The sequence below is a fragment of the Haematobia irritans genome, chromosome 3 (assembly GCF_050003625.1).
Source record: "Haematobia irritans isolate KBUSLIRL chromosome 3, ASM5000362v1, whole genome shotgun sequence".
Classification (NCBI taxonomy): Eukaryota; Metazoa; Arthropoda; class Insecta; order Diptera; family Muscidae; genus Haematobia; species Haematobia irritans.
Window position 1 is genome coordinate 10,460,369 of NC_134399.1, and position 21,034 is coordinate 10,481,402.

Consider the following 21,034-nt stretch of genomic DNA (forward strand, 5'->3'; position numbering starts at 1 on the left):
AGAAAATTTTATCAAAATTTTATTTGGAAATTTTGTCAAAATTATTGGTAAAAATTTTATTTCTATTGAAAAATTTTGTCAAAATTTTATTTCTATAGAAAATTTTGTCCAAATTTTATGTCTATAGAAAATTATGAAAAATTTTATTTCTATAGAAAATTTTGTCAAAATTCCATTTCTAAAGAAATTTTTTTCACAATTTTCAAAATTTTATTTCTATAGAAAATTTTGTCAAAATTTTATTTCTATAGAAAATTTTGTCAAAATTTTATTTCTATTGATATTTTTTTCAAAATTTTATTTCTATTGAAATTTTTTTTCAAAATTTTATTTCTATAGAAAATTTTATCAGAATTTTATTTCTATAGAACATTTTATCAAAATTTTATTTCTATTGAAAAATTTTGTCTAAATTTTATTTCTTTAGAAAATTTTGTCAAAATTTTATTTCTATAGAAAACTTTATCAAAATTTTATTTGGAAATTTTGTCAAAATTATTGGTAAAAATTTTATTTCTATAGAAAATTATGAAAAATTTTATTTCTATAGAAAATTTTGTCAAAATTCTATTTCTAAAGAATTTTTTTTCAAAATTTTATTTCTATAGAAAATTTTGTCAAAATTTTATTTCTATAGAAAATTTTGTCAAAATTTTATTTCTATAGAAAATTTTGTCAAAATTTTATTTCTATTGAAATTTTTTTCAAAATTTTATTTCTATAGAAAATTTTGTCAAAATTTTATTTCTATTGAAATATTTGTCAAAATTTTATTTATATTGAAATTTTTTCAAAATTTTATTTCTATTGAAAAATTTTTGTGTAAATTTTATTTCTTTAGAAAATTTTGTCAAAATTTTATTTCTATAGAAAATTTTACTTTTTTTGTTAGTTGGCCCATAATCTATGAATTTAACCCGCCGATTTATCTTTATATCCTTTAATAATTAATCTTTGAGGTGGGACATTATACTCACCGATATAATATTTATTTTCTGCGTCTGCCCGATTCATCATTTCCAATAGTTTAACCTCGATTTGTGCCTGATTTAGGAACGGTTTTTTATTTTTAATTATTTTTATTGCTACATAACCTTGCTCTTCATGATCATATGCCTTGACCACTTGTCCAAAACTGCCTTTGCCTAAAAGACAAAACAAAATAAAATTACAATTTATTTTAAGGGAAGGAGGACATTTTTTCGAACTTACCTATTAACGAATCAATTTCATAGCGATCCAAAAATTTCTCTCCATGTTTGATTATATAATCGTGGTTATCATCATCATAACCATCGTTATATAGTTTACGTTCCTTTTTATTGGAGGAATCATCTTCGCCTTGTGTCTGTTGGGCCCGTCGTTTCTTTTTTGCATAATAAACCTAGAATTAATAAAAATTTATAGAAAAAAATTAATAATTGTACGAAATTTTGATATTTTTACAAATATAATTGTTATTACAGTATCCCATAGATTAAATCTCATAATAATTGTCTAAAATATTTCGTAAAAAATATATAAACTATTTGTGAAAGCAAAAAAAAAAAAAAAAAAACAGTAGTCATATTTTACAAAACAAGTTCTCATTTTTTTAATATATAGGGGGTGTTTAGACGATGTGTCAGTTAGGTTATAATGACAGTCTAATACTCCGGGATCACTTAGGTGTTGAGCCCTTTGTGATACCAGCGATGGTGAATTTCTATTACCAAAGAGTAAGGAGCCACCGGGATGCAATGCTTAGCATGCCCTTGAATTCAATCCCAGTTTCGACAGAATACCAAACAATTTTTCAGAGGTTAAAATTTTCAATCATTTTGATGAACTAACACAGAATAAAATTTCACGAAAATTTTTCCAATTAAAGTCTTAATTGAGTTTTAAAATATATTTTATTAAAAATTTAATTGATTCAATAAGTTTTTTTTTTTAATTGAAACAAAAATCAATCACAACAATTAATATTTAGTATCAATTAATTTTTTAGTTTTTTAGTTATTTCTGCACAGAAAAAATTTTCTCCAACATTATTTCAATTAAAGTCTTGAGTTTTAAATAATATTCAATTAAAAATTTAATTGATACAACAACCTTTTTAATTGAAACAAAAATTAATCACAAAAATTAATAGTATCAATTAATTTTTTAATTGGATCAATTAATTTTTTAATTGACTTTCAATTAGTTTTTTTAATTGATATTATCATTTCTGTGATTGAAGACATTTCTATCAAAAAATTAATTGGATCAATTAATTTCGTGATTGAATCGGAAATTTTTTGTGTGTGTGATTGAAGACATTTCAATTAAAAAATTAATTGGATCAATTAATTTCGTGATTGAATCAGAAAAAAATTTTTGTGTGAACTGTGTGTTTAGTCTGTTTAAAAAGTGATTGTATCAATTAATTTTTTAATTGAAAACGTTTTCAGCTTCAATTAATCTTTTAATTGGAAATATTGTGGTGATATTTTCTTCTTTTCTCTGTAATCGTATCTCAGAAAATCTGTGATTAAAAAAATGGATTTAATGTCGAAAAAAATCAAAATCTGGTGTTTCTAATAATAGGCTTTTAGGGAAAAACTTATAAATTTAAAACTCGACTTTCAAAGATGAGCTATGCGGTTTTCATTGGTGGCTAAAATCACCTTAAACTTTCAGAAAATTCACCTGACACGCATTACATGGTCAGCATACAAAAATAACATTTTGCTCTTGAAACATGTTTGAGGTGATCATATTCCTTCTCTGCGTGTAGAAAATTCTCAACGGACACCAAATTTGCTATAGAAAATTCGAATTTTTCTAAACTTTTTCCAATTTTCTTTAGAAAATTCTCCACCACCAACAACAATTTTTCTATAGAAATTTCTCGCCCGACACCAAATTTTCTATACAGAATTCAAATTTTTCTATTTATACACAAATTTCACGTCTGTCATCAAATTTTCTATAGAAAATTCTGGCCCGACACCAATTTTTCTATAGAAAATCCGCCTTTGAAAATACGGCTAACACAAATTTGTTCCATAAAAATTCGCTTCGCACTAAACTTTCCATATAAAATCGCTCACTAAATTTTCTACAGAAAATTCTCTAGAAATTTCTCACCGGACACCAAGTTATTTATAGAAAATTCTCATCGGACACCTAATTTTCTATAGAAAATTCTCGTTGAACACCAAATTTTCTATAAAAAAAATTCACCCGACTAAACTTTCCATATAAAATCGCTCACTAAATTTTCTACAGAAAATTCTATATAAAATTCTCACCGTAAACTAAATTTTTTATAGAAATTTCTCATCTTTTTTCCTAAACTCAGTTTTATTAATGCCTACTATCACTATTTTGATATTTACATTAATCTGGAAAAAAATATGAAAATTTCTCATCTGTCATCATATTTTCTATAGAAAATTCTAGCCCGCAACCACATTTTCTAAAGAAAATTCTAGCCCGACACCAAATTTTCTATAGAAAATTCGTCCAACACAAAATTGTTCCATAAAAAATTCGCTTCACACTAAACTTTCCGCAAAAAAAAATCGCTCACTAAATTTTTTACAGAAATTTCTATAAATTCTCACCGGAAACCAAATTTTCTATAGAGATTTCTCGTCTGTCTTCAAATTTTCTATAAAAAATTCACCTGACACCAAATTTTCTATAAAAAATTCACCTGACACCAAATTTTCTATACAAAATTCGGCTAACACAAAACATAACAATATTGCTTAAAAAAAGAATCAATACCATCTACATAACAATCAAATTCTATATTTGGCAATATAGATGAGTTTCTTAAGCTTTTGTTAGTCTATTCAGAATTTTTTTTATAAAAATATGTAGCCAATTAAACTCAATACTGTTCAAATTGAAAAAAGCACTAAATGAAAACGCCAGAAAGCACCAAGTTTCTGATTTTTTTGAAATCTAAAAACTCTAAATTTAGTGCTAAAAGCACCAAATTGGCATCACTGACTCTAGTCCCATGTAAATCGATAATGCATTGATCTAAGCCCCTCTCTCTCTCTCGCTCAATCACGGACTATCTATATCTTTAGAAGGTAAAACATCATTAGGAAACCAACAAAAACAAATTTTATTCCAGGACGAGGGCAACTAGTTTTGTTAGACAGGCAATTCCGAAGAGGGCGGTGGTAGTGCTAGCTAGCACCATACGAAATGTAAACATTATAAAAAGCGCATGTGTATGATAATGGTGATGCGGTTGCCGCCAAGGTGAGGGAACACAATTGAATGGGGATACATGAACTGAAAACCAAAAGAGGAATAAAACAAAAAACAACCCAACTAAAAACATTTTGGAAAAAGAAGGAATGCATGAAAAAGTGGGGAAAATGTTTGGGTTGGCAATAACAGAACCTTCCCTCCTCTCCCATAACCAACTACCAGGCAATACCTATAATGCAATCATTATTCCAAGGCGATCTTCTCCCTCCATAGCCATCAATTGATATGGTCAAAATACAGAAGAAAAAAAAACGACGTAAACATGCCTGTCTAACAAAACCAAACATATACAGGGATAGAAATGGAAACCCCAGAAAACACCGACATATTATTGTACAGACAGTCATGCCAACCAACCAACCAACCAACCAACCAGCCAGCCAGCCATCTAGTCATTGAGACTTGTTGTGTTTGTGTGTGTGTCCATGCCAGCCAGCCAGCCAGTTGCCGCCTTTTGCCCTCCTGTGTTGAGGTTCGTAGCCGGTCACCATTTATTCCCGTTCCTCTTCATGGCTCCACAAACATCCCATCCATCCATCCATCCATATCTCAACCCATAAAAGTATGCAATGAAAAATCAAAAATTGCAAAAAAGTTGTTGCTAACCCGTGGAACATTTAGAATTCTGCTGTACAGAAAGATGTATAAATCCAAAAGCAACAAAAACTCCAAGCCATTGGCAGAGCATTGACTGCGCTGATAACAGAGACCAAGGGCAGCGACAGACTTATACATTTCTATACAATGGGAGAGAGAGTTAAATAGAATCAAAGTGAGAGAGCAAGTTAAGAGCCATCAGAAAAATACACAAACATTTACAGTGTATATGGGCAAAGAGAATGAGAAGGTAAAAACACCAGACAACAAGAACAACGAACACAAAAACAACAACAACAACAACGAGAAAACCAAACAAAAATCAAATAGATATGGTACTCCCCCTACCCACCGCCCTCTTTCACATAACATGACAAAGTAAGATTTGAAGGCATAAAGAAACTGAATGAATTAGCATCTTGGATGTGTGTAGTCTTCGTATTATTTATGGTTACTCTTCTTATATGTCATATAAAGTCCTATTTTTTTGTTGTGCCATAGAAATCCTCATCAGTTTGTTTCTTTCCCGGTACATGGTCATATATTTAGGTACACATGTATACACGCAAAGAGTATAAGAGTCTTGCCACATTGAGTTGCGCCTAAAAGTCTGCAAAGCAAAAATTCACTAAACGCTTAAAAATGGGTGTATGCCAAATTCTGTTGACGCAACGTCAACGCCACCATACACGTTCGTCTTTGCTTTATAACCAGAAAACTTCTATATAACACACTGCCAACATAGACAACACCAGCCAGCTAGTTCACTGCAAGTGTACACAAAACAGAGGAGCTCCCTTTGGATTGCGAGAGTGAGTTTTGTGTGGAACACATGTGCTCTCAAAAAAACTCCATGCCAGTTAAAAGTTTATTCTTTTCTCTACCTTTATAGCACAGCATGCTTTAAGCAATAGCTAAAGTTTTTAGGCTTTTGTTTCATGGCATGGCGGCTCGGCGACTCGATAGGTGTTTGTCATCAATATTGTGGAGCTAGCCGGTGTTGGACTTACTTGGTTTTTGTGTGGATAAATATTCCGAAATGTTATCGTGTATTCTAATACAATGGTCACCACCACGAATATTCCATAGTGCCATTAGATGCCGGTTAAAATACAATGTCGCTCTCCATTACCTCAAAATTATTGGGATATATTCCTTTAGTCTCAATAATGGTGAAAAAATTCTTATTTTTCGGCCAAATATAACTCTCCCAATGCATGAATGCTCTCTCTCGTACATTCATCGGTCGATACAAATGCCATTGTGGTATTTGGACTGCAGCAATATTAACAGATGTTATCCACCAGTAAGCAGCAGCTGGAGCAATGGAGAAGTGTTATTCTATATGCTGTCTGTCTAGCCATTAAAAGCACCGCCAATGCTTGCTTAGCGCCTGTAACTGTTCTGGTGGTTGTAACAAAAGCAATCCAAGAAGTCAGTTCTCGGCATGCACCACCACTACAACCAGTGAAGAGACAATATTCTCATTATCTGCTACGTGAAATCGTCATCATGATTCATAGAAGAAACCCATGGTTGAGGCGGCTTAATGCATCGCATCTCGTTTCATGGCATAAAAATATGGAAATGTTCAACAGCGTGTTAATGGTGTATATCCGGTTTTATATATTTTGTCGTTAGGTGAACTAGACCCAATGAGCCTTTTAAAAATATGTAGATAGAAATAAAATTTTGACAAAATCTTCTTTAGAAATCAAATTTTGACAAAATTTTCTATAGAAATAAATTTTGACAAAATTTTCTATAGAAATAAAATTTTGACAAAATTTTCTATAGAAACAAAATTTTGACAAAATTCTCTATAGAAATAAAATGTTGATAAAATTTTCTATAGAAACAAAATTTTGACAAAATTTTCTATAGAAATACAGTTTTGGCCACAATTTTCTATAGATAAAATTTTGCTAAAACTTTCAATAGAAATAAAATTTTGCTAAAACTTTCAATAGAAATAAAATTTTGACAAAATTTTCTATAGAAATATAATTTTGACAAAATTTTGAATAGAAATAAAATTTTGACAAAATTTTCTACAGAAATAAAATTTTGACAAAATTTTTTATAGAAATGAAATTTTGACAAAATTTTCTATAGAAATAAAATTTTGACAAAACTTTCTATAGAAATAAAATTTTGAAAAAACTTTCTACAGAAATAAAATATTGACAAAATTTCCTATAGAAATAAAATTTCGACAAAAATTTCTATACAAATAAAATTTAGATAAAATTTTCTATAGAAATAAAATTTTGACAACATTTGCTATAGAAATAAAATTTTGACAAAATTTTCTATAAAAATAAAATGGTGACAAAATTTTCAATAGAAATAAAATTTTGACAATATCTTTAATAGAAATAAAATTTTGAGAAAATTTTCAATAGAAATAAAATTTTGAGAAATTTTTCTATAGAAATAAAATTTTGCTAAAATTTTCTATAGAAATAAAATTTTGAGAAAATTTTCTATAGAAATAAAATTTTGACAAAATTTTCTACAGAAATAAATTGTGACAAAATTTTCTATAGAAATAAAATTTGACAAAATTTTTAATAGAAATAAAATTTAGACAATAGATAGAAATAAAATTTTGAGAAAATTTTCTATAGAAATAAAATTTTGACAAAATTTTCTATAGAAATAAATTTTGACAAAATTTTCTATAGAAATAAAATTTTGACAACATTTTTATTAGAAATACAACTGTAAACCAGAATATACTATAGAAATAAAAATTTGACATTTTCTATAGAAATTTTTCTATAGAAATAAAATTTTGCTAAAATTTTCTATAGAAATAAAATTTTGCTAAAATTTTCTATAGAAATAAAATTTTGGCCAAAATTTTCTATAGAAATAAAATTTTGACAAAATTTTCTGTAGAAATAAAATTTTGACCACAATTTTCCATAGAAATAAAATTTTGATAAAATTTTCTATAGAAACAAAATTTTGACAAAATTTTCTATAGAAATAAAATGTTGACAAAATTTCATATAGAAATAAAATTTTGATAAAATTTTCTATAGAAATAAAATTTTGACAAAATTCTCTATAGAAATAAAATGTTGACAAAATTTTCTATAGAATTAAAATTTTGACAACATTTGCTATAGAAATAAAATATTGACAAAATTTTCCATAGAAATAAAGTTTTGACAAAATTTTCTATAGAATTGAAATTTTGACAACATTTGCTATAGAAATAAAATTTTGACAAAATTTTCTATGGAAATAAAATTTTGACAAAATTTTTAATAGAAATAAAATTCTAAGAAAATTTGTAATAGAAATAAAATTTTGACAAAATTTTCTATAGAAATAAAATTTTGACAAAATTTTCTATAGAAGTAAAATTTTGACAAAATTTTCTATAGAAATAAAATTTTGACAACATTTGCTATAGAAATAAAATGTTGACAAAATTTTCCATAGAAATAAAGTTTTGACAAAATTTTCTATAGAATTAAAATTTTGACAACATTTGCTATAGAAATAAAATTTTGACAAAATTTTCTATAGAAATAAAATTTTGACAAAATTTTTAATAGAAATAAAATTCTAAGAAAATTTGTAATAGAAATAAAATTTTGACAAAATTTTCTATAGAAATAAAATGTTGACAAAATTTTCTATAGAAATAAAATGTTGATAAAATGTTCAATAGAAATAAAATTTTGACAAAATTTCCTATAGAAATAAAATTTTTACAAAATTTTCTATAGAAATAAAATGTTGACAAAATTTTCTATAGAAATAAAATTTTGACAAAATTTTCTATAGACATAAAATTTTGACAATATTTTCTATAGAAATAAAATTTTGACAAAATTTCCTATCGAAATAAAACTTTGACAAAAATTTTCTATAGAATTAAAATTTTGACCAACATTTGCTATAGAAATAAAATTTTGACAACATTTTCTATAGAAATAAAATTTTGACATTTTCTATAAAAATACAATTTTGAAAACATTTTCTATAGAAATAAAATTTTTACAAAATTTTCTATGGGAATAAAATTTTGACAACATTTTCTATAGAAATAACATTTTGACAAAATTTTCTATAGAGATACAATTTTGACCAAAATTTTCTATAGAAATAAAATGTTTACAAAATTTTCTATATAAATAAAATTTTTACAAAATGTTCTATAGAAATAAAATTTTTACAAAATTTTCTATAGAAATAAAATTTTTACAAAATTTTCTATAGAAATAAAATTTTGACAAAATTTTCTATAGAAATAAAATTTTGACAAAATTTTTATTAGAAATAAATTTTAAGAAAATTTGTAATAGAAATAAAATTTTGACAAAATTTTCTGTAGAAAAATAAAATTTTGACAAAATTTTGAATAGAAATAAAATTTTGACAAAATTTTTAATAGAAATAAAATTTTGACAAAATTTTTAATAGAAATAAAATTTTGACAAAATTTTCTATAGAAATAAAATTTTGACAAAATTTTCTCTAGAAATAAAATTTTGACAAAATTTTCTATAGAAATAAAATTTTGACAAAATTTCCTATCGAAAGAAAATGTTGACAAAATTTTTATTAGAAATAAAAATTTGACATTTTCTATAGAAATAAAATTTTGACAAAATTTTCTATAGTAATAAAATTTTTCTATAGAAATAAAATTTTCAGAAAATTTTCTATAGAAATATAAAATTTTGACAAAATTTTCTATAGAAATCAAATTTTCAGAAAAGGTTCTATAGATATAAAATTTTGACAATATTTTCTATAGAAATAAAATTTTGACAAAATTTTCTATAGAAATAAAATTTTGACAGAATTTTCAATAGAAATAAAATTTTGACACAATTTTCTATAGAAATAAAATTTTGACAAAATTTTTTATAGAAATACAATTTTGACTATATTTTCTATAGAAATAAAATTTTGACAAAATTTTCTATAGAAATAAAATTTTGACAATATTTTCTATAGAAATAAAATTTTGACAAAATTTCCCATCGAAATAAAATTTTACAAAATATTCTATAGAAATAAAAATTTGACAAAATTTTCAATAAAATTAAAATTTTTACAACATTTGCTATAGAAATGCAATTTTGGCCAAATGATCTATAGAGATAAAATTTTGCTAAAACTTTCAATAGAAATAAAATTTTGAAAAAATTTTCTATAGAAATAAAATTTTGATAACACTTTTTAGAGAAATAATATTTTGACAAAATTTTTTATAGAAATAAAATTTTCAGAAAATTTTCTATCGAAATATAGACATTTTTGACAAAATTTTATTTCTATAGCAAAGGTTTTCAAAATTTTAAACATTTGCTATAGAAAAATTAAAATTTTGAAAACATTTGCTATAGAAATAAAATTTTGACAAAAATGTCTATAGAAATATAATTTTAACAAAATTTGCTTTAGAAATGAAGTTTTACGAAATTTTCTATAGAAATAAAATTTTGAGGAAATTTTCTATATGTATTATTTCTATAAAATTTTTTCTCAAAGTTTTATTTTTATAGAAAATTTTGTTAAAATTGTATTTCTATAGAAAGTTAAGTCAAAATTTTATAGATTATCCCATCAATATGGACAAATAGGATGCCCCAATTCAATCACCTTAGAACAAATCATCAGAAGTCAAGCAACAAAAAATTAGGCTTCATACTATTTGAAATTCCGATTAGTGTGTACATAACTCTACGCACCGAAAAAAAAAACAATAGAAAATCTGCATTTAGAATAAGAAAAGAAGAAGTCGAAAGTATATTGCCTTTGATCAAAGGCATTAGTAGTTTGCCTGGTGTATGCATATGAATGTCGACACACATTTTGTTCCCGTCCAGAAGTAGTAACGTGATATATTCTACGCCTCTATTACGATCATGAAACTTACCTCATTTATATGTTTGTAGGTCTTTATTAAATCCACACTTAATTTTCGTAACGGCGCCGTTGCGGGATCACGAAAATGTGTTGGAATTCGTGCTTGCATGGCGCGCACCTCTGACGAAGACGTTGGACTAGATCGCTGTATATACAATGAGAGAAATAAGAACAAACAAAAAAACGACCATTATTAGTTTTATTATGTCTATAAAGTGTAACAAGTAAATAATTGTAAATATATAACGCATTTAACAAAGAAATTTGGTTAAATTTTTATACACAGAAGAAATGAAGTCAATTATTTTTGTGACCAGATTTTGTGGTACAAAACGAATTAAAAAAAGAAAAATTTTCTTTGGGAAAAATGAACTACGATGGGGAAAATATTTGAACATTTATTAACGCATACCTTACGCGAGGGATATGATTTAGTACATTTTCGTACAAGTTTAGTACCTACATTTATGCAACTTGCAAAAGTTTTGCCTTATCCCTATTCTGTATGTACTAAATAGAGAGTTCTGTACAAATTTGGGTACCCAAGATTTAAGAATCTCCACAAATGTATATACAAAGTAAACTCTTCCTGGGAAAATTAAACTATTTTTACCCCATAGTTGGGTTAAATACCGCAAGGAATATGATTAAGTACGTTGTCGTACAAATTTAGTACCTAGGTTAGGTTAGGTATAGTACTGACAGCCCGATATTTCAGGCTCACTTAAGATTATTCAGTCCATTGTTTGACTACTGATGGTGATGAACTTCTCTCTTATCAGTGGGTGCAGCCCCATTCTATGTTGGGCTCAATGACAAGGGACCACCCTTTTAAAGCAGTTAGTACCTCCATGTATGGAATTTTTAAAAAGTTTTGCTTTATCTCTTTTATGTATACATTAAATATTAATATTTGCTACCCAAGATGTAGTAGCAACCATATATCGTTCGACACATACCATGAAATAGCGTTTAGTACGTTTTCGTATCAATTTAGTACCTACTTTACGACATACTAATTTTTGGCAAATTTTATTTTTTCTTTTGTATGTTAAAATTAGTACATTTTTTTAACAACTTTTGTACCATAAAAATATGGTTTAGTACGTATTCTTACCAATTTAGTACCTCTTTTACGACATACTTATTTTGGGCACATTTTATTTTTTCTTCTGTATGTACAAATTAGTACATTTCTGACCAATATTGGTGTCATAAAAATATAGTTTTGAACGTTTTCGTACCAATGTAGTACCTACTGTACGTCCAACTAATATTTGCTCATTTTACTTATTTTTCTTTTGTATGTACAAAGTAGTAAATATAGTTTTTTTTTAATTTCGTTTTGCTAATTTTGGTACGGAATTTGGTACTGTCGCACATATAGATTTATACATCGATCCTATTACTACAAGCTCATCATAGCGAATTTAATCAATCGAACAGCATAAATGAATGCTCTGGTAGGTCTGTCTTGACAGATTATATACGAAGTAGAACATTTTACGGAGTAGAACATTTTACGGAGTAGAACATTTTTGTACAATTTCAGTACCTACAATATACTTTTTGGAAAAACTGTGCAAACTAACAATTTGACATTACGTTCTCATAACATTTTAGTACTTAAATATACGATTTTTATTTTAAATGCACAACTTATTCTTACCTCAATCATATATCGTTTGCTATATACCAAGAAATATGTTTTAGTACGTTTTCGTACCAATTTAGTACCTTTACTTTACGAAGTACTAATTTTTAGCACATTTTATTTTTCCTTCTGTAAGTACAAATTAGTAATTTTTTTACCAATATTGGTGTCATAAAAATATGGTTTGGAACGTTTTCGTACCAATTTAGTACCTACTGCATGTCCAACTAATATTTATGCATTTTATTTATTTTTTCTTTTGAATGTACAAAGTAGTAAATTTTTTTAATTTCGTTTTGTTAATTTTGGTACCGAATTTGGTACTATCGCATATATGGATTTGTACATTGATTACACTACAAGTTCATCACTCCAAATTTAATCAATCGAATAGCATAAATCAATGCTCTGATAGGTCTGTGTTGACAGAATATATACGACCATTTTACGTAGTAGAACATTACTGCAAGCTCCATTTTACGTAGTAGAATATTTTTGCACAAATTCAGTACGTATATTTAAAAATATACTTTTTGGAAAATGTTATGCAAACTAACAATTTGAAGTAACTAAATCTACGATTTTTGTTTTTAAATGCACAACTTATAACCTTCTCATTGAGTGAACAACCATATATCGTTTGCTATATATTCCCAGAAATATGGTTTAGTACGTTTTCGTACTAATTTAGTACCTTTAGTTTACGACATACTAATTTTTGACACATTTTATTTTTTCCGTATGTACAGATTAGTAAATTTTTTACCAATTTTGATATCATAAAAATACGGGTTTGAACGTTTTCGTACAAATTTAGTACCTACTGTACGTCCAACTAATATTTGCGCATTTGCTTTTAAATATCGTTTTGCTAATTTTGTTACCGAATTTGGTATTATCGCACATATAGATTTTTACATCGAACCTATTACAAGCTCTTCACTCCAAAATTAATAATTATGATTTGTTTTCTTCTGTTTGTACAAAGTACCAATATTTTGAATTGTCTTTTTACTAATTTTAGTACCAAATTTGGTACTATTGCATATATTGATTTATTCATCGATCCCAATACAAGCTCTTCATTGCAATATTAATCAATGGAATAGCATACATAATTGTTCTGTCAGGATATATACGAGGTAGTACCACAGGTACTATACACAGAAAAAAATTTCAGGAAATTTATCTAATTAAAGTCTTAATTGAGTTTAAAACAAGTACATACGGCCGCAAGTTCGGCCAGGCCGAATCTTATGTACCCACCACCATGGATTGCGTAGAAACTTCTACGAAAGACTGTGTTGGACCACTTTTGGCATGGTTGTTAAATATCATATACTACCACCACGTACCAAATTTCAAGCAGATCGGATGAATTTTGCTTCTCCAAAAGGCACCGGAGGTCAAATCTGGGGATCGGTTGATATGGGAGCTATATATAATTATGGACTGATAGGAACCAATTCCTGCATGGTTGTTGGATACCATATACTAACATCACGTACCAAAATTCAACCGAATGGCAAGAATTTTGCTCTTCCAAGGGGCTCTGGAGGTCAAATCTGGGGATCGGTTTATATGGGGCCTATATATAATTATGGTCCGATATGGACAAATTTTTGCATGGGAGTTTGAGGCCATATATTAACACCACATACCAAATTTCAACTGAATCAGATGAATTTTGGTCTTCCAATAGGTTCCGGAAGTCAAATCTGGTGATCGGTTTATATGGGGGTTATATATAATTATGAACCGATGTGGACCAATTTTTGCATGGTGGTTATAGACCATATACTAGCATCACGTACAAAATTTCAGCCGGATCGGATGAAATTTGCTTCTCTTAGCGGCCTCGCAAGCCAAATCGGGGGATCGGTTTATATGGGGGCTATATATAATTATGGACCGATGTCGACCAATTTTTGCATGGTTGTTAGAGATCATATACTAACACCATGTACCAAATTTCAGCCGGATCGGATGAAATTTCCTTCTCTTAGAGGCCTCGCAAGCCAAATCGGGGGATCGGTTTATATGGGGGCTATATATAATTATGGACCGATGTGGACCAATTTTTGCATGGTTGTTAGAGACCATACACTGACACCATGTACCAAATTTCAGCCGGATCGGATGAAATTTGCTTCTCCTAGGGGCCTCGCAAGCCAAATCGGGGGATCGGTTTATATGGGGGCTATATATAATTATGGACCGATGTGGACCAATTTTTGCATGGTTGTTAGAGACCATATACTAACACCATGTACCAAATTTCAACCGGATCGGATGAAATTTGCTTCTCTTAGAGGCCTCGCAAGCCAAATTTTGGGGTCCGTTTATATGGGCTATACGTAAAAGTGGACCGATATGGCCCATTTGCAATACCATCCGACCTACATCAATAACAACTACTTGTGCCAAGTTTCAAGTCGATAGCTTGTTTCGTTCGGAAGTTAGCGTGATTTCAACAGACGGACGGACGGACATGCTCAGATCGACTAAGAATTTCACCACGACCCAGAATATATATACTTTATGGGGTCTTAGAGCAATATTTCGATGTGTTACAAACGGAATGACAAAGTTAATATACCCCCCATCCTATGGTGGTGGGTATAAAAATATTCAATTAAAAATTTAATTGATTCAACAAAGGTTTGATTGAAACAAAAATAAATCACAACAATTAATAGTATCAATTAATTTTTTAATTGGATCAATTAATTTTTTTAATTGGATCAATTAATTTTTTTAATTGACTTCGGTGATTGATACTATCATTTCTGTGAACAAATGGTTTACTTACATGATGCATAACTTCACGATGTGTCGCAGGAAGCTCTTCTTCACCAACAAAACGACCATAGAGCGGGGCATGACGTTGACGTCCTCCACCACTTCCAGTATCAACAGCCGCTGCCGCACTGGATACATAAGCTGCAGACACTGAAAATAAAAATTAATAATAAAAGTGAATATTAATTTTTTTTTTTTGTGATAAAAAATAAATTATATGATATAGGATTTAAAAAAATAAATCTTAACATATTTTTTTGAATTTTTTTTTTCATCTTTAATGTAAATGCTATATTGTAATGCCCATATTCATAATAATTTACTAACAGTTTATCGAACTAATTTGTATGGTAATTGTAGGTTTACAGTTTACGTTAACTTTTATGAATATGGGGGTAACAATATATTGTAACAACTGAGTCCAAACCGCATAAAAATCATATACAAATTTTTTGAAATGGCAACAGTTTCAAAAATGAAATATTTACATTTGTAAGAAGTACCAGAGCTAGGGTTAATACAAAAACGCACTGAGAAAAAAAACCGTGCGGTTCCAAAGATTTTGTCTTTACACTAATGAGTTTTATAAATATTTAATTAAAACAAAATATTCTTTTAATTAAAGAATGAATGCCATTAGGTACACACAAAAAAATATTTTTCTGATTCAATCACGAAATTAATTGATCCAATTAATTTTTTAATTGAAATGTCTTCAATCACAGAAATGATAGAATCAATTAAAAAATTAATTGACAGTCAATTAAAAAATTAATTGATCCAATTAAAAAATTAATTGATCTATTAATTTGTGTGATTGATTTTTATTCCAATTAAAAAATTTGTTGATTCAATTAAATTTTTAATTGAATATTTTTTAAAACTCAATTAAGATTTTAATTGGAAAAATTTTCGTGAAATTTTTTTCTGTGTACCTTTACATCAAATAAAAAATATATATTCTTTGATATTATCTTTAATAATTATCCTTCAAAACAAAAAGCATATTTTTTTATAAAAATAAGAATATTTGGAATTGGATTTTGGATTTGTATTTGCAATTTCTTTAAAATAAAGATATTTTGAAAGATAATGTAACCTAAATTTTAAAAAACGTAATTTAGAAATTATTAAGGAGAAATTGTCTTAAAATAAACCAATTTTAATTAAATCAATCAATACCAAAATCCGTAAGGGAAGGTCAAAATCTTTGGATTCAAGTAAACATTTTTTTTTAGCGTAGTTGAGTTCGAACGGCGTTTCACATTGCAGTGAAACCACTTAGAGAAGCTTTGAAACCCTCAGAAATGTCACCACATTACTGAGGTGGGATAATCCACCGCTGAAAAACATTTTGGTGTTCGGTCGAAGCAGGAATCGAACCCACGACCTTGTGTATGCAAGGCGGACATGCTAACCATTGCACCACGATGGCTCCCAAATTCCAAAATTTAGGTTGCGTAATCTTTAAAATCACGTAAATATTTTTTCAGTGTATAAAAAAGAGGATCCTTGTCATTGAGGTGAACATGGAATCGAACAGCACTCAGTGATAAGAGGGAAGTTCACCACTGTGATATCACAGTGAAGGAAAAAGTCCAACTAAAACGTGTTCAGTGATTGTCTCGATTTTTTCCACACCGAAAAAACAAACAGTGAACCCACTAGGAAAGAAAATTTAAATTAATTGTAGAAAAAAAATAATATTAGAAATTTTTAACAAAACAGTATAGATGTCACGCCTATTTCACAAAAATAAATAAATGATTTTCCAAAAATTTAAAAAAAATTTATTTAAAAAAAAATTAAATATTTTTCACTTATTAAAGAAAATTTCGTAGTTTTAAGGAAAAAAATTGGAGTTTCAAATACCAAGAATGTCTTTAGTGCCATATGAAGTTCAAGATGGGCGCATTATTGGTAAAATTCAAAAATTTTAAATAATTTTGAACTATTTTGTGGGAGACACGAATTTAGTTAATCTTTATGCTTCAATTGTGTATAATTTTTTTCCTTGACTTTAAAATTTTTAAAGTCATGTAAACTTTCTTAAAATTCCATGAACTAAAATAGAATTAAATCGGCTTAGGTGAAATATGAGGTTCACTTTTTTTTTTTAATGCACCTTTATTTTTTAGTTTTTAATTATGACATCAACATTTTACTTTTTATTTTAAAACAGAACTATACTCTCTAAAAATATCAAATGATAAGTAAAACACAGATGTTTTTTGTTTCTTCTGGAAAATGTTATGTTATATGAAAAATAATACTTTATATTTTTAAGTATAAAAATATAAAAAAAATATTGTGTAGAAAAATATAAAAAAAAAATATTCTGTAGAAAAACAAAAGCTATCGGAAATCATGTTACCCCCAAAACGATAGAAAAATATTTTACTTAGTTTTTGCTCTCATATTGCAGTAAAAGCAAATTTCATATGGGCTACCTTTGCCAAAAAATCAAGTACCTTAAAAACTTCTTCTAGATATCGGTTTGTATGTGTGCCTATAATTGTGTGCGATTATTACTTAAATATCAGCACAGATTTGTAGCTAAAATGATAAATGTTGGATAGGAAATAGCTAAAACGGAACATTAAAAGGCATTGAATGACAACAATGTCTGTCGTATATAAAAATAATGTAAATTATCAACAATTTCACCTAAATACTGGGGATGCCAAAAAGTCTCGTTTTCTTTTCTGTGGAGACAGACATTTTTATAGATGTGATGGCAGGTCTGTTTTTATTCTTTTCTTCTTTTGTGTGGCATTTGTTTTATATGCCTGCCTTTTGCCTATTTAATGTTTTAGAAAACAAAAAACAACAAGAAACAAATGCTCAGATTGTGTTTTACAAAAAAAATTATATATATTGCACAATATTTTATGGGTAGAAAATCAAAATTACACAATGGATAGATTTACTAAAGGGTGTGAATTTAAGAATGATAGAAATGATTTGGGATCTTGGGCTGGAGGAAACCAGAGATTTTATCCGATTTGCCTGAAATTGTTGCCATATAAACAGACCGTCCGATTATGCCAAAAATAATCTACCAAAATTTTGTTAAAATTGTATTTCTATAGAAAATTTGTCAAAATTTTATTTCTATAGAAAATTTCGTTAAAATTTTATTTCTATAAAAAATTTTGTTAAAATTTTATTTCTAAAGAAAATTTTGTTAAAATTTTATTTCTATAGAAAATTTTGCTGAAATTTTATTTCTATAGAAAATTTTGTTAAAATTTTATTTCTATAGAAAATTTTGTCAAAATTTTATTTCTAAAGAAAATTTTGTTAAAATTTTATTTCTCTAGAAAATTTTATTAAAATTGTATTTCTATAGAAAATTTTGTCAAAATTTACATCAATAGAATATTATATAGAAAATTTTCTAAATTTTATTTCTATAGAAAATTTTGTTAAAATTTTATTTCTAAAGAAAATTTTGTTAAAATTTTATTTCTATAGAAAATTTTAAAAATTTATTTCTAAAGAAAATTTTGTTAAAATTTTATTTCTAAAGAAAATTTTGTTAATTTCTACAGAAAATTTTGTTAAAATTTTATTTCTATAGAAAATTTTGTTAAAATTTTATTTCTATAGAAAATTTTATTTCTAAAGAAAATTTTCTCAAAATTTTATTTCTATAGAAAATTTTGCCGAAATTTTATTTATATAGAAAATTTTGTCAAAATTTTATTTATATAGAAAATTTTGTCAAAATTTTATTTCTACAGAAAATTTTCTCAAAATTTTAATTCCATAGAAAATTTTGTCAAAATTTTATATCTATAGAAAATTTTGTCAAAATTTTATTTCTATACAAAATTTAGTCAAAATTTACATCTATAGAAAATTTTGTCAAAATTTTATTTCTAAAGAAAATTTTGTGTAAATTTTATTTCTAAAGAAAATTTTGCTACAATTTTATTTCTATTTTGTTAAAATTTTATTTCTATAGAAAATTTTGTTAACATTTTATTTCTATACAAAATGTAGTCAAAATTTACATCTATAGAAAATTTTGCCAAAATTTTGTTTATAAACAAAATTTTGTTGAAATTTTATTTCCATAGAAAATTTTGTTAAAATTTTATTTCTATAGAAAATTTTGGTCAAAATTTTATTTCTATAGAAAATTTTGGTCAAAATTTTATTTCTATTTTGTTAAAATTTTATTTCTATTTTGTTAAAATTTTATTTCTATTTTGTTAAAATTTTATTTCTAAAGAAAATTTTGTTAAAATTTTATTTCTATTTTGTTAAAATTTTATTTCTCTAGAAAATTTTGTCAAAATTTTATTTCAATAGAAAATTTTTTTAAAATTTTATTTCTATAGAAAATTTTGTTAAAATTTGATTTCTCTAGAAAATTTTGTCAAAATTGTATTTCTGTACACCCTCACAAAAAATCGCTTCTGTAACATATACTCCCAAACATATTTTGCTTCAAGCATATACATTTTTGGTATTGCCCAAACATTTATATGTTTGATATCTTCCAATATATAATATGTTTGAAAGCATATTGGTCTAAACAATATATGTTTGGGTAGTCTAAGTTCCAAACATTTTGTATTTTTGCATCCAAATTCAATAATGTTGTCTTCTAAAAAACAATATGTTATTATGTGAACATATAATATGTTTGGAAGCATTTTGCACCCAAAAATATTATATGCTTAAAAAAAATTCTCCCAAACAATATTGTGCTCAAAATTTTATTTATTTATTTATATATTTACAATCATAATGAATTATGAAAATAAACAGGTAATATAGGTGCTAACAACATAGGTTTTCGACCTGAATGCTCAAAATTTTGTTTCTGCCTAATTGTATATTCCCCCACATCTTTCTCACTTCCACGAGATTTTTTAGTTCTTAGCACCTTTTTCTGTAATACAAACATTGTAGAAGAAATTATTCAATTTTATGATTTTTATTTTATTTTAATTTTACCTTTTGCCGGACGGGGATTCGTACAGCGGACCACACAGTTTGTAAGGATCAAAGAAGTAGCTGATCAATTGCCCAAGGAAAAATAAAATGTTAATTTTGTAATAACAAGCAACAACCACCAACTTAATTCAATATCGCTCCCTGTTAAATAGCGCTCCAAGCTACTAAACACATATATGTTTATAGGCGATTTCTAAATTAATATATGTTTGCATCCAAGCATATTATATTTACAAACATTTTATGTCCCAAACATAATATGTTCTAACATATTAACATATATGTCCCAAACATGTTATGCTAGTTTATGAACATTATATGCTTGCACTCAAAAATATTGTGTTTAAAAATTCGTGTTCCAAACATATAATGTTTATAGCCAAACATATGAAAAACAGTCTTTTTCATCCGTGTAGAAAATTTTGATCAAAATTTTATTTTATTTTGTTAAAATTTTAGTTCTAAAGAAAATTTTGTTAAAATTTTATTTTTATGAAAATTTTGTTAAAATTTTATTTCTATAGAAAATTTTGTTAAAATATTATTTCTATAGAATTTTTTTTTTAAATTTACTTTGAAGTATCCGTCCTAATTTGGATTTTTAAACTGGCATTTGTTTGTACGTGAATATCTTTATTAATAATATAGAAATAAAATTTTGACAAAATTTTCAATGGAAAGAAAATTTTGACAAAATTTTCTACAGAAATACATTTTTACAAAATTTTTAAAAGAAAAAAAAATATTAACAAAATTTTCTATAGAAATAAAATTTTCACAAAATTTTCTATAGAAATAAAATTTTGATAAATTTTCTATAGAAGAAAATTTTGACAAAATTTTCTATAGAAA

The 21,034-nt window shown here is 26.5% G+C and overlaps 1 protein-coding gene across 4 annotated transcripts in view; it reads right to left on the bottom strand.

Moving 5' to 3' along the window:
* mnb (minibrain) overlaps positions 1 to 21,034 on the bottom strand; it is a 109,487-nt gene that overhangs the window by 39,574 nt on the left and 48,879 nt on the right. For all 4 annotated transcript variants that reach the window (XM_075303074.1, XM_075303073.1, XM_075303072.1 and 1 more), the window contains 4 exons: positions 15,222 to 15,361; positions 10,766 to 10,900; positions 1,213 to 1,384; positions 978 to 1,145 (listed from right to left, as the gene is read on the bottom strand). In XM_075303074.1, the coding sequence (XP_075159189.1) occupies positions 978 to 1,145; positions 1,213 to 1,384; positions 10,766 to 10,900; positions 15,222 to 15,361 (615 nt within the window). The remainder of the gene's footprint in view (positions 1 to 977; positions 1,146 to 1,212; positions 1,385 to 10,765; positions 10,901 to 15,221; positions 15,362 to 21,034) is intronic.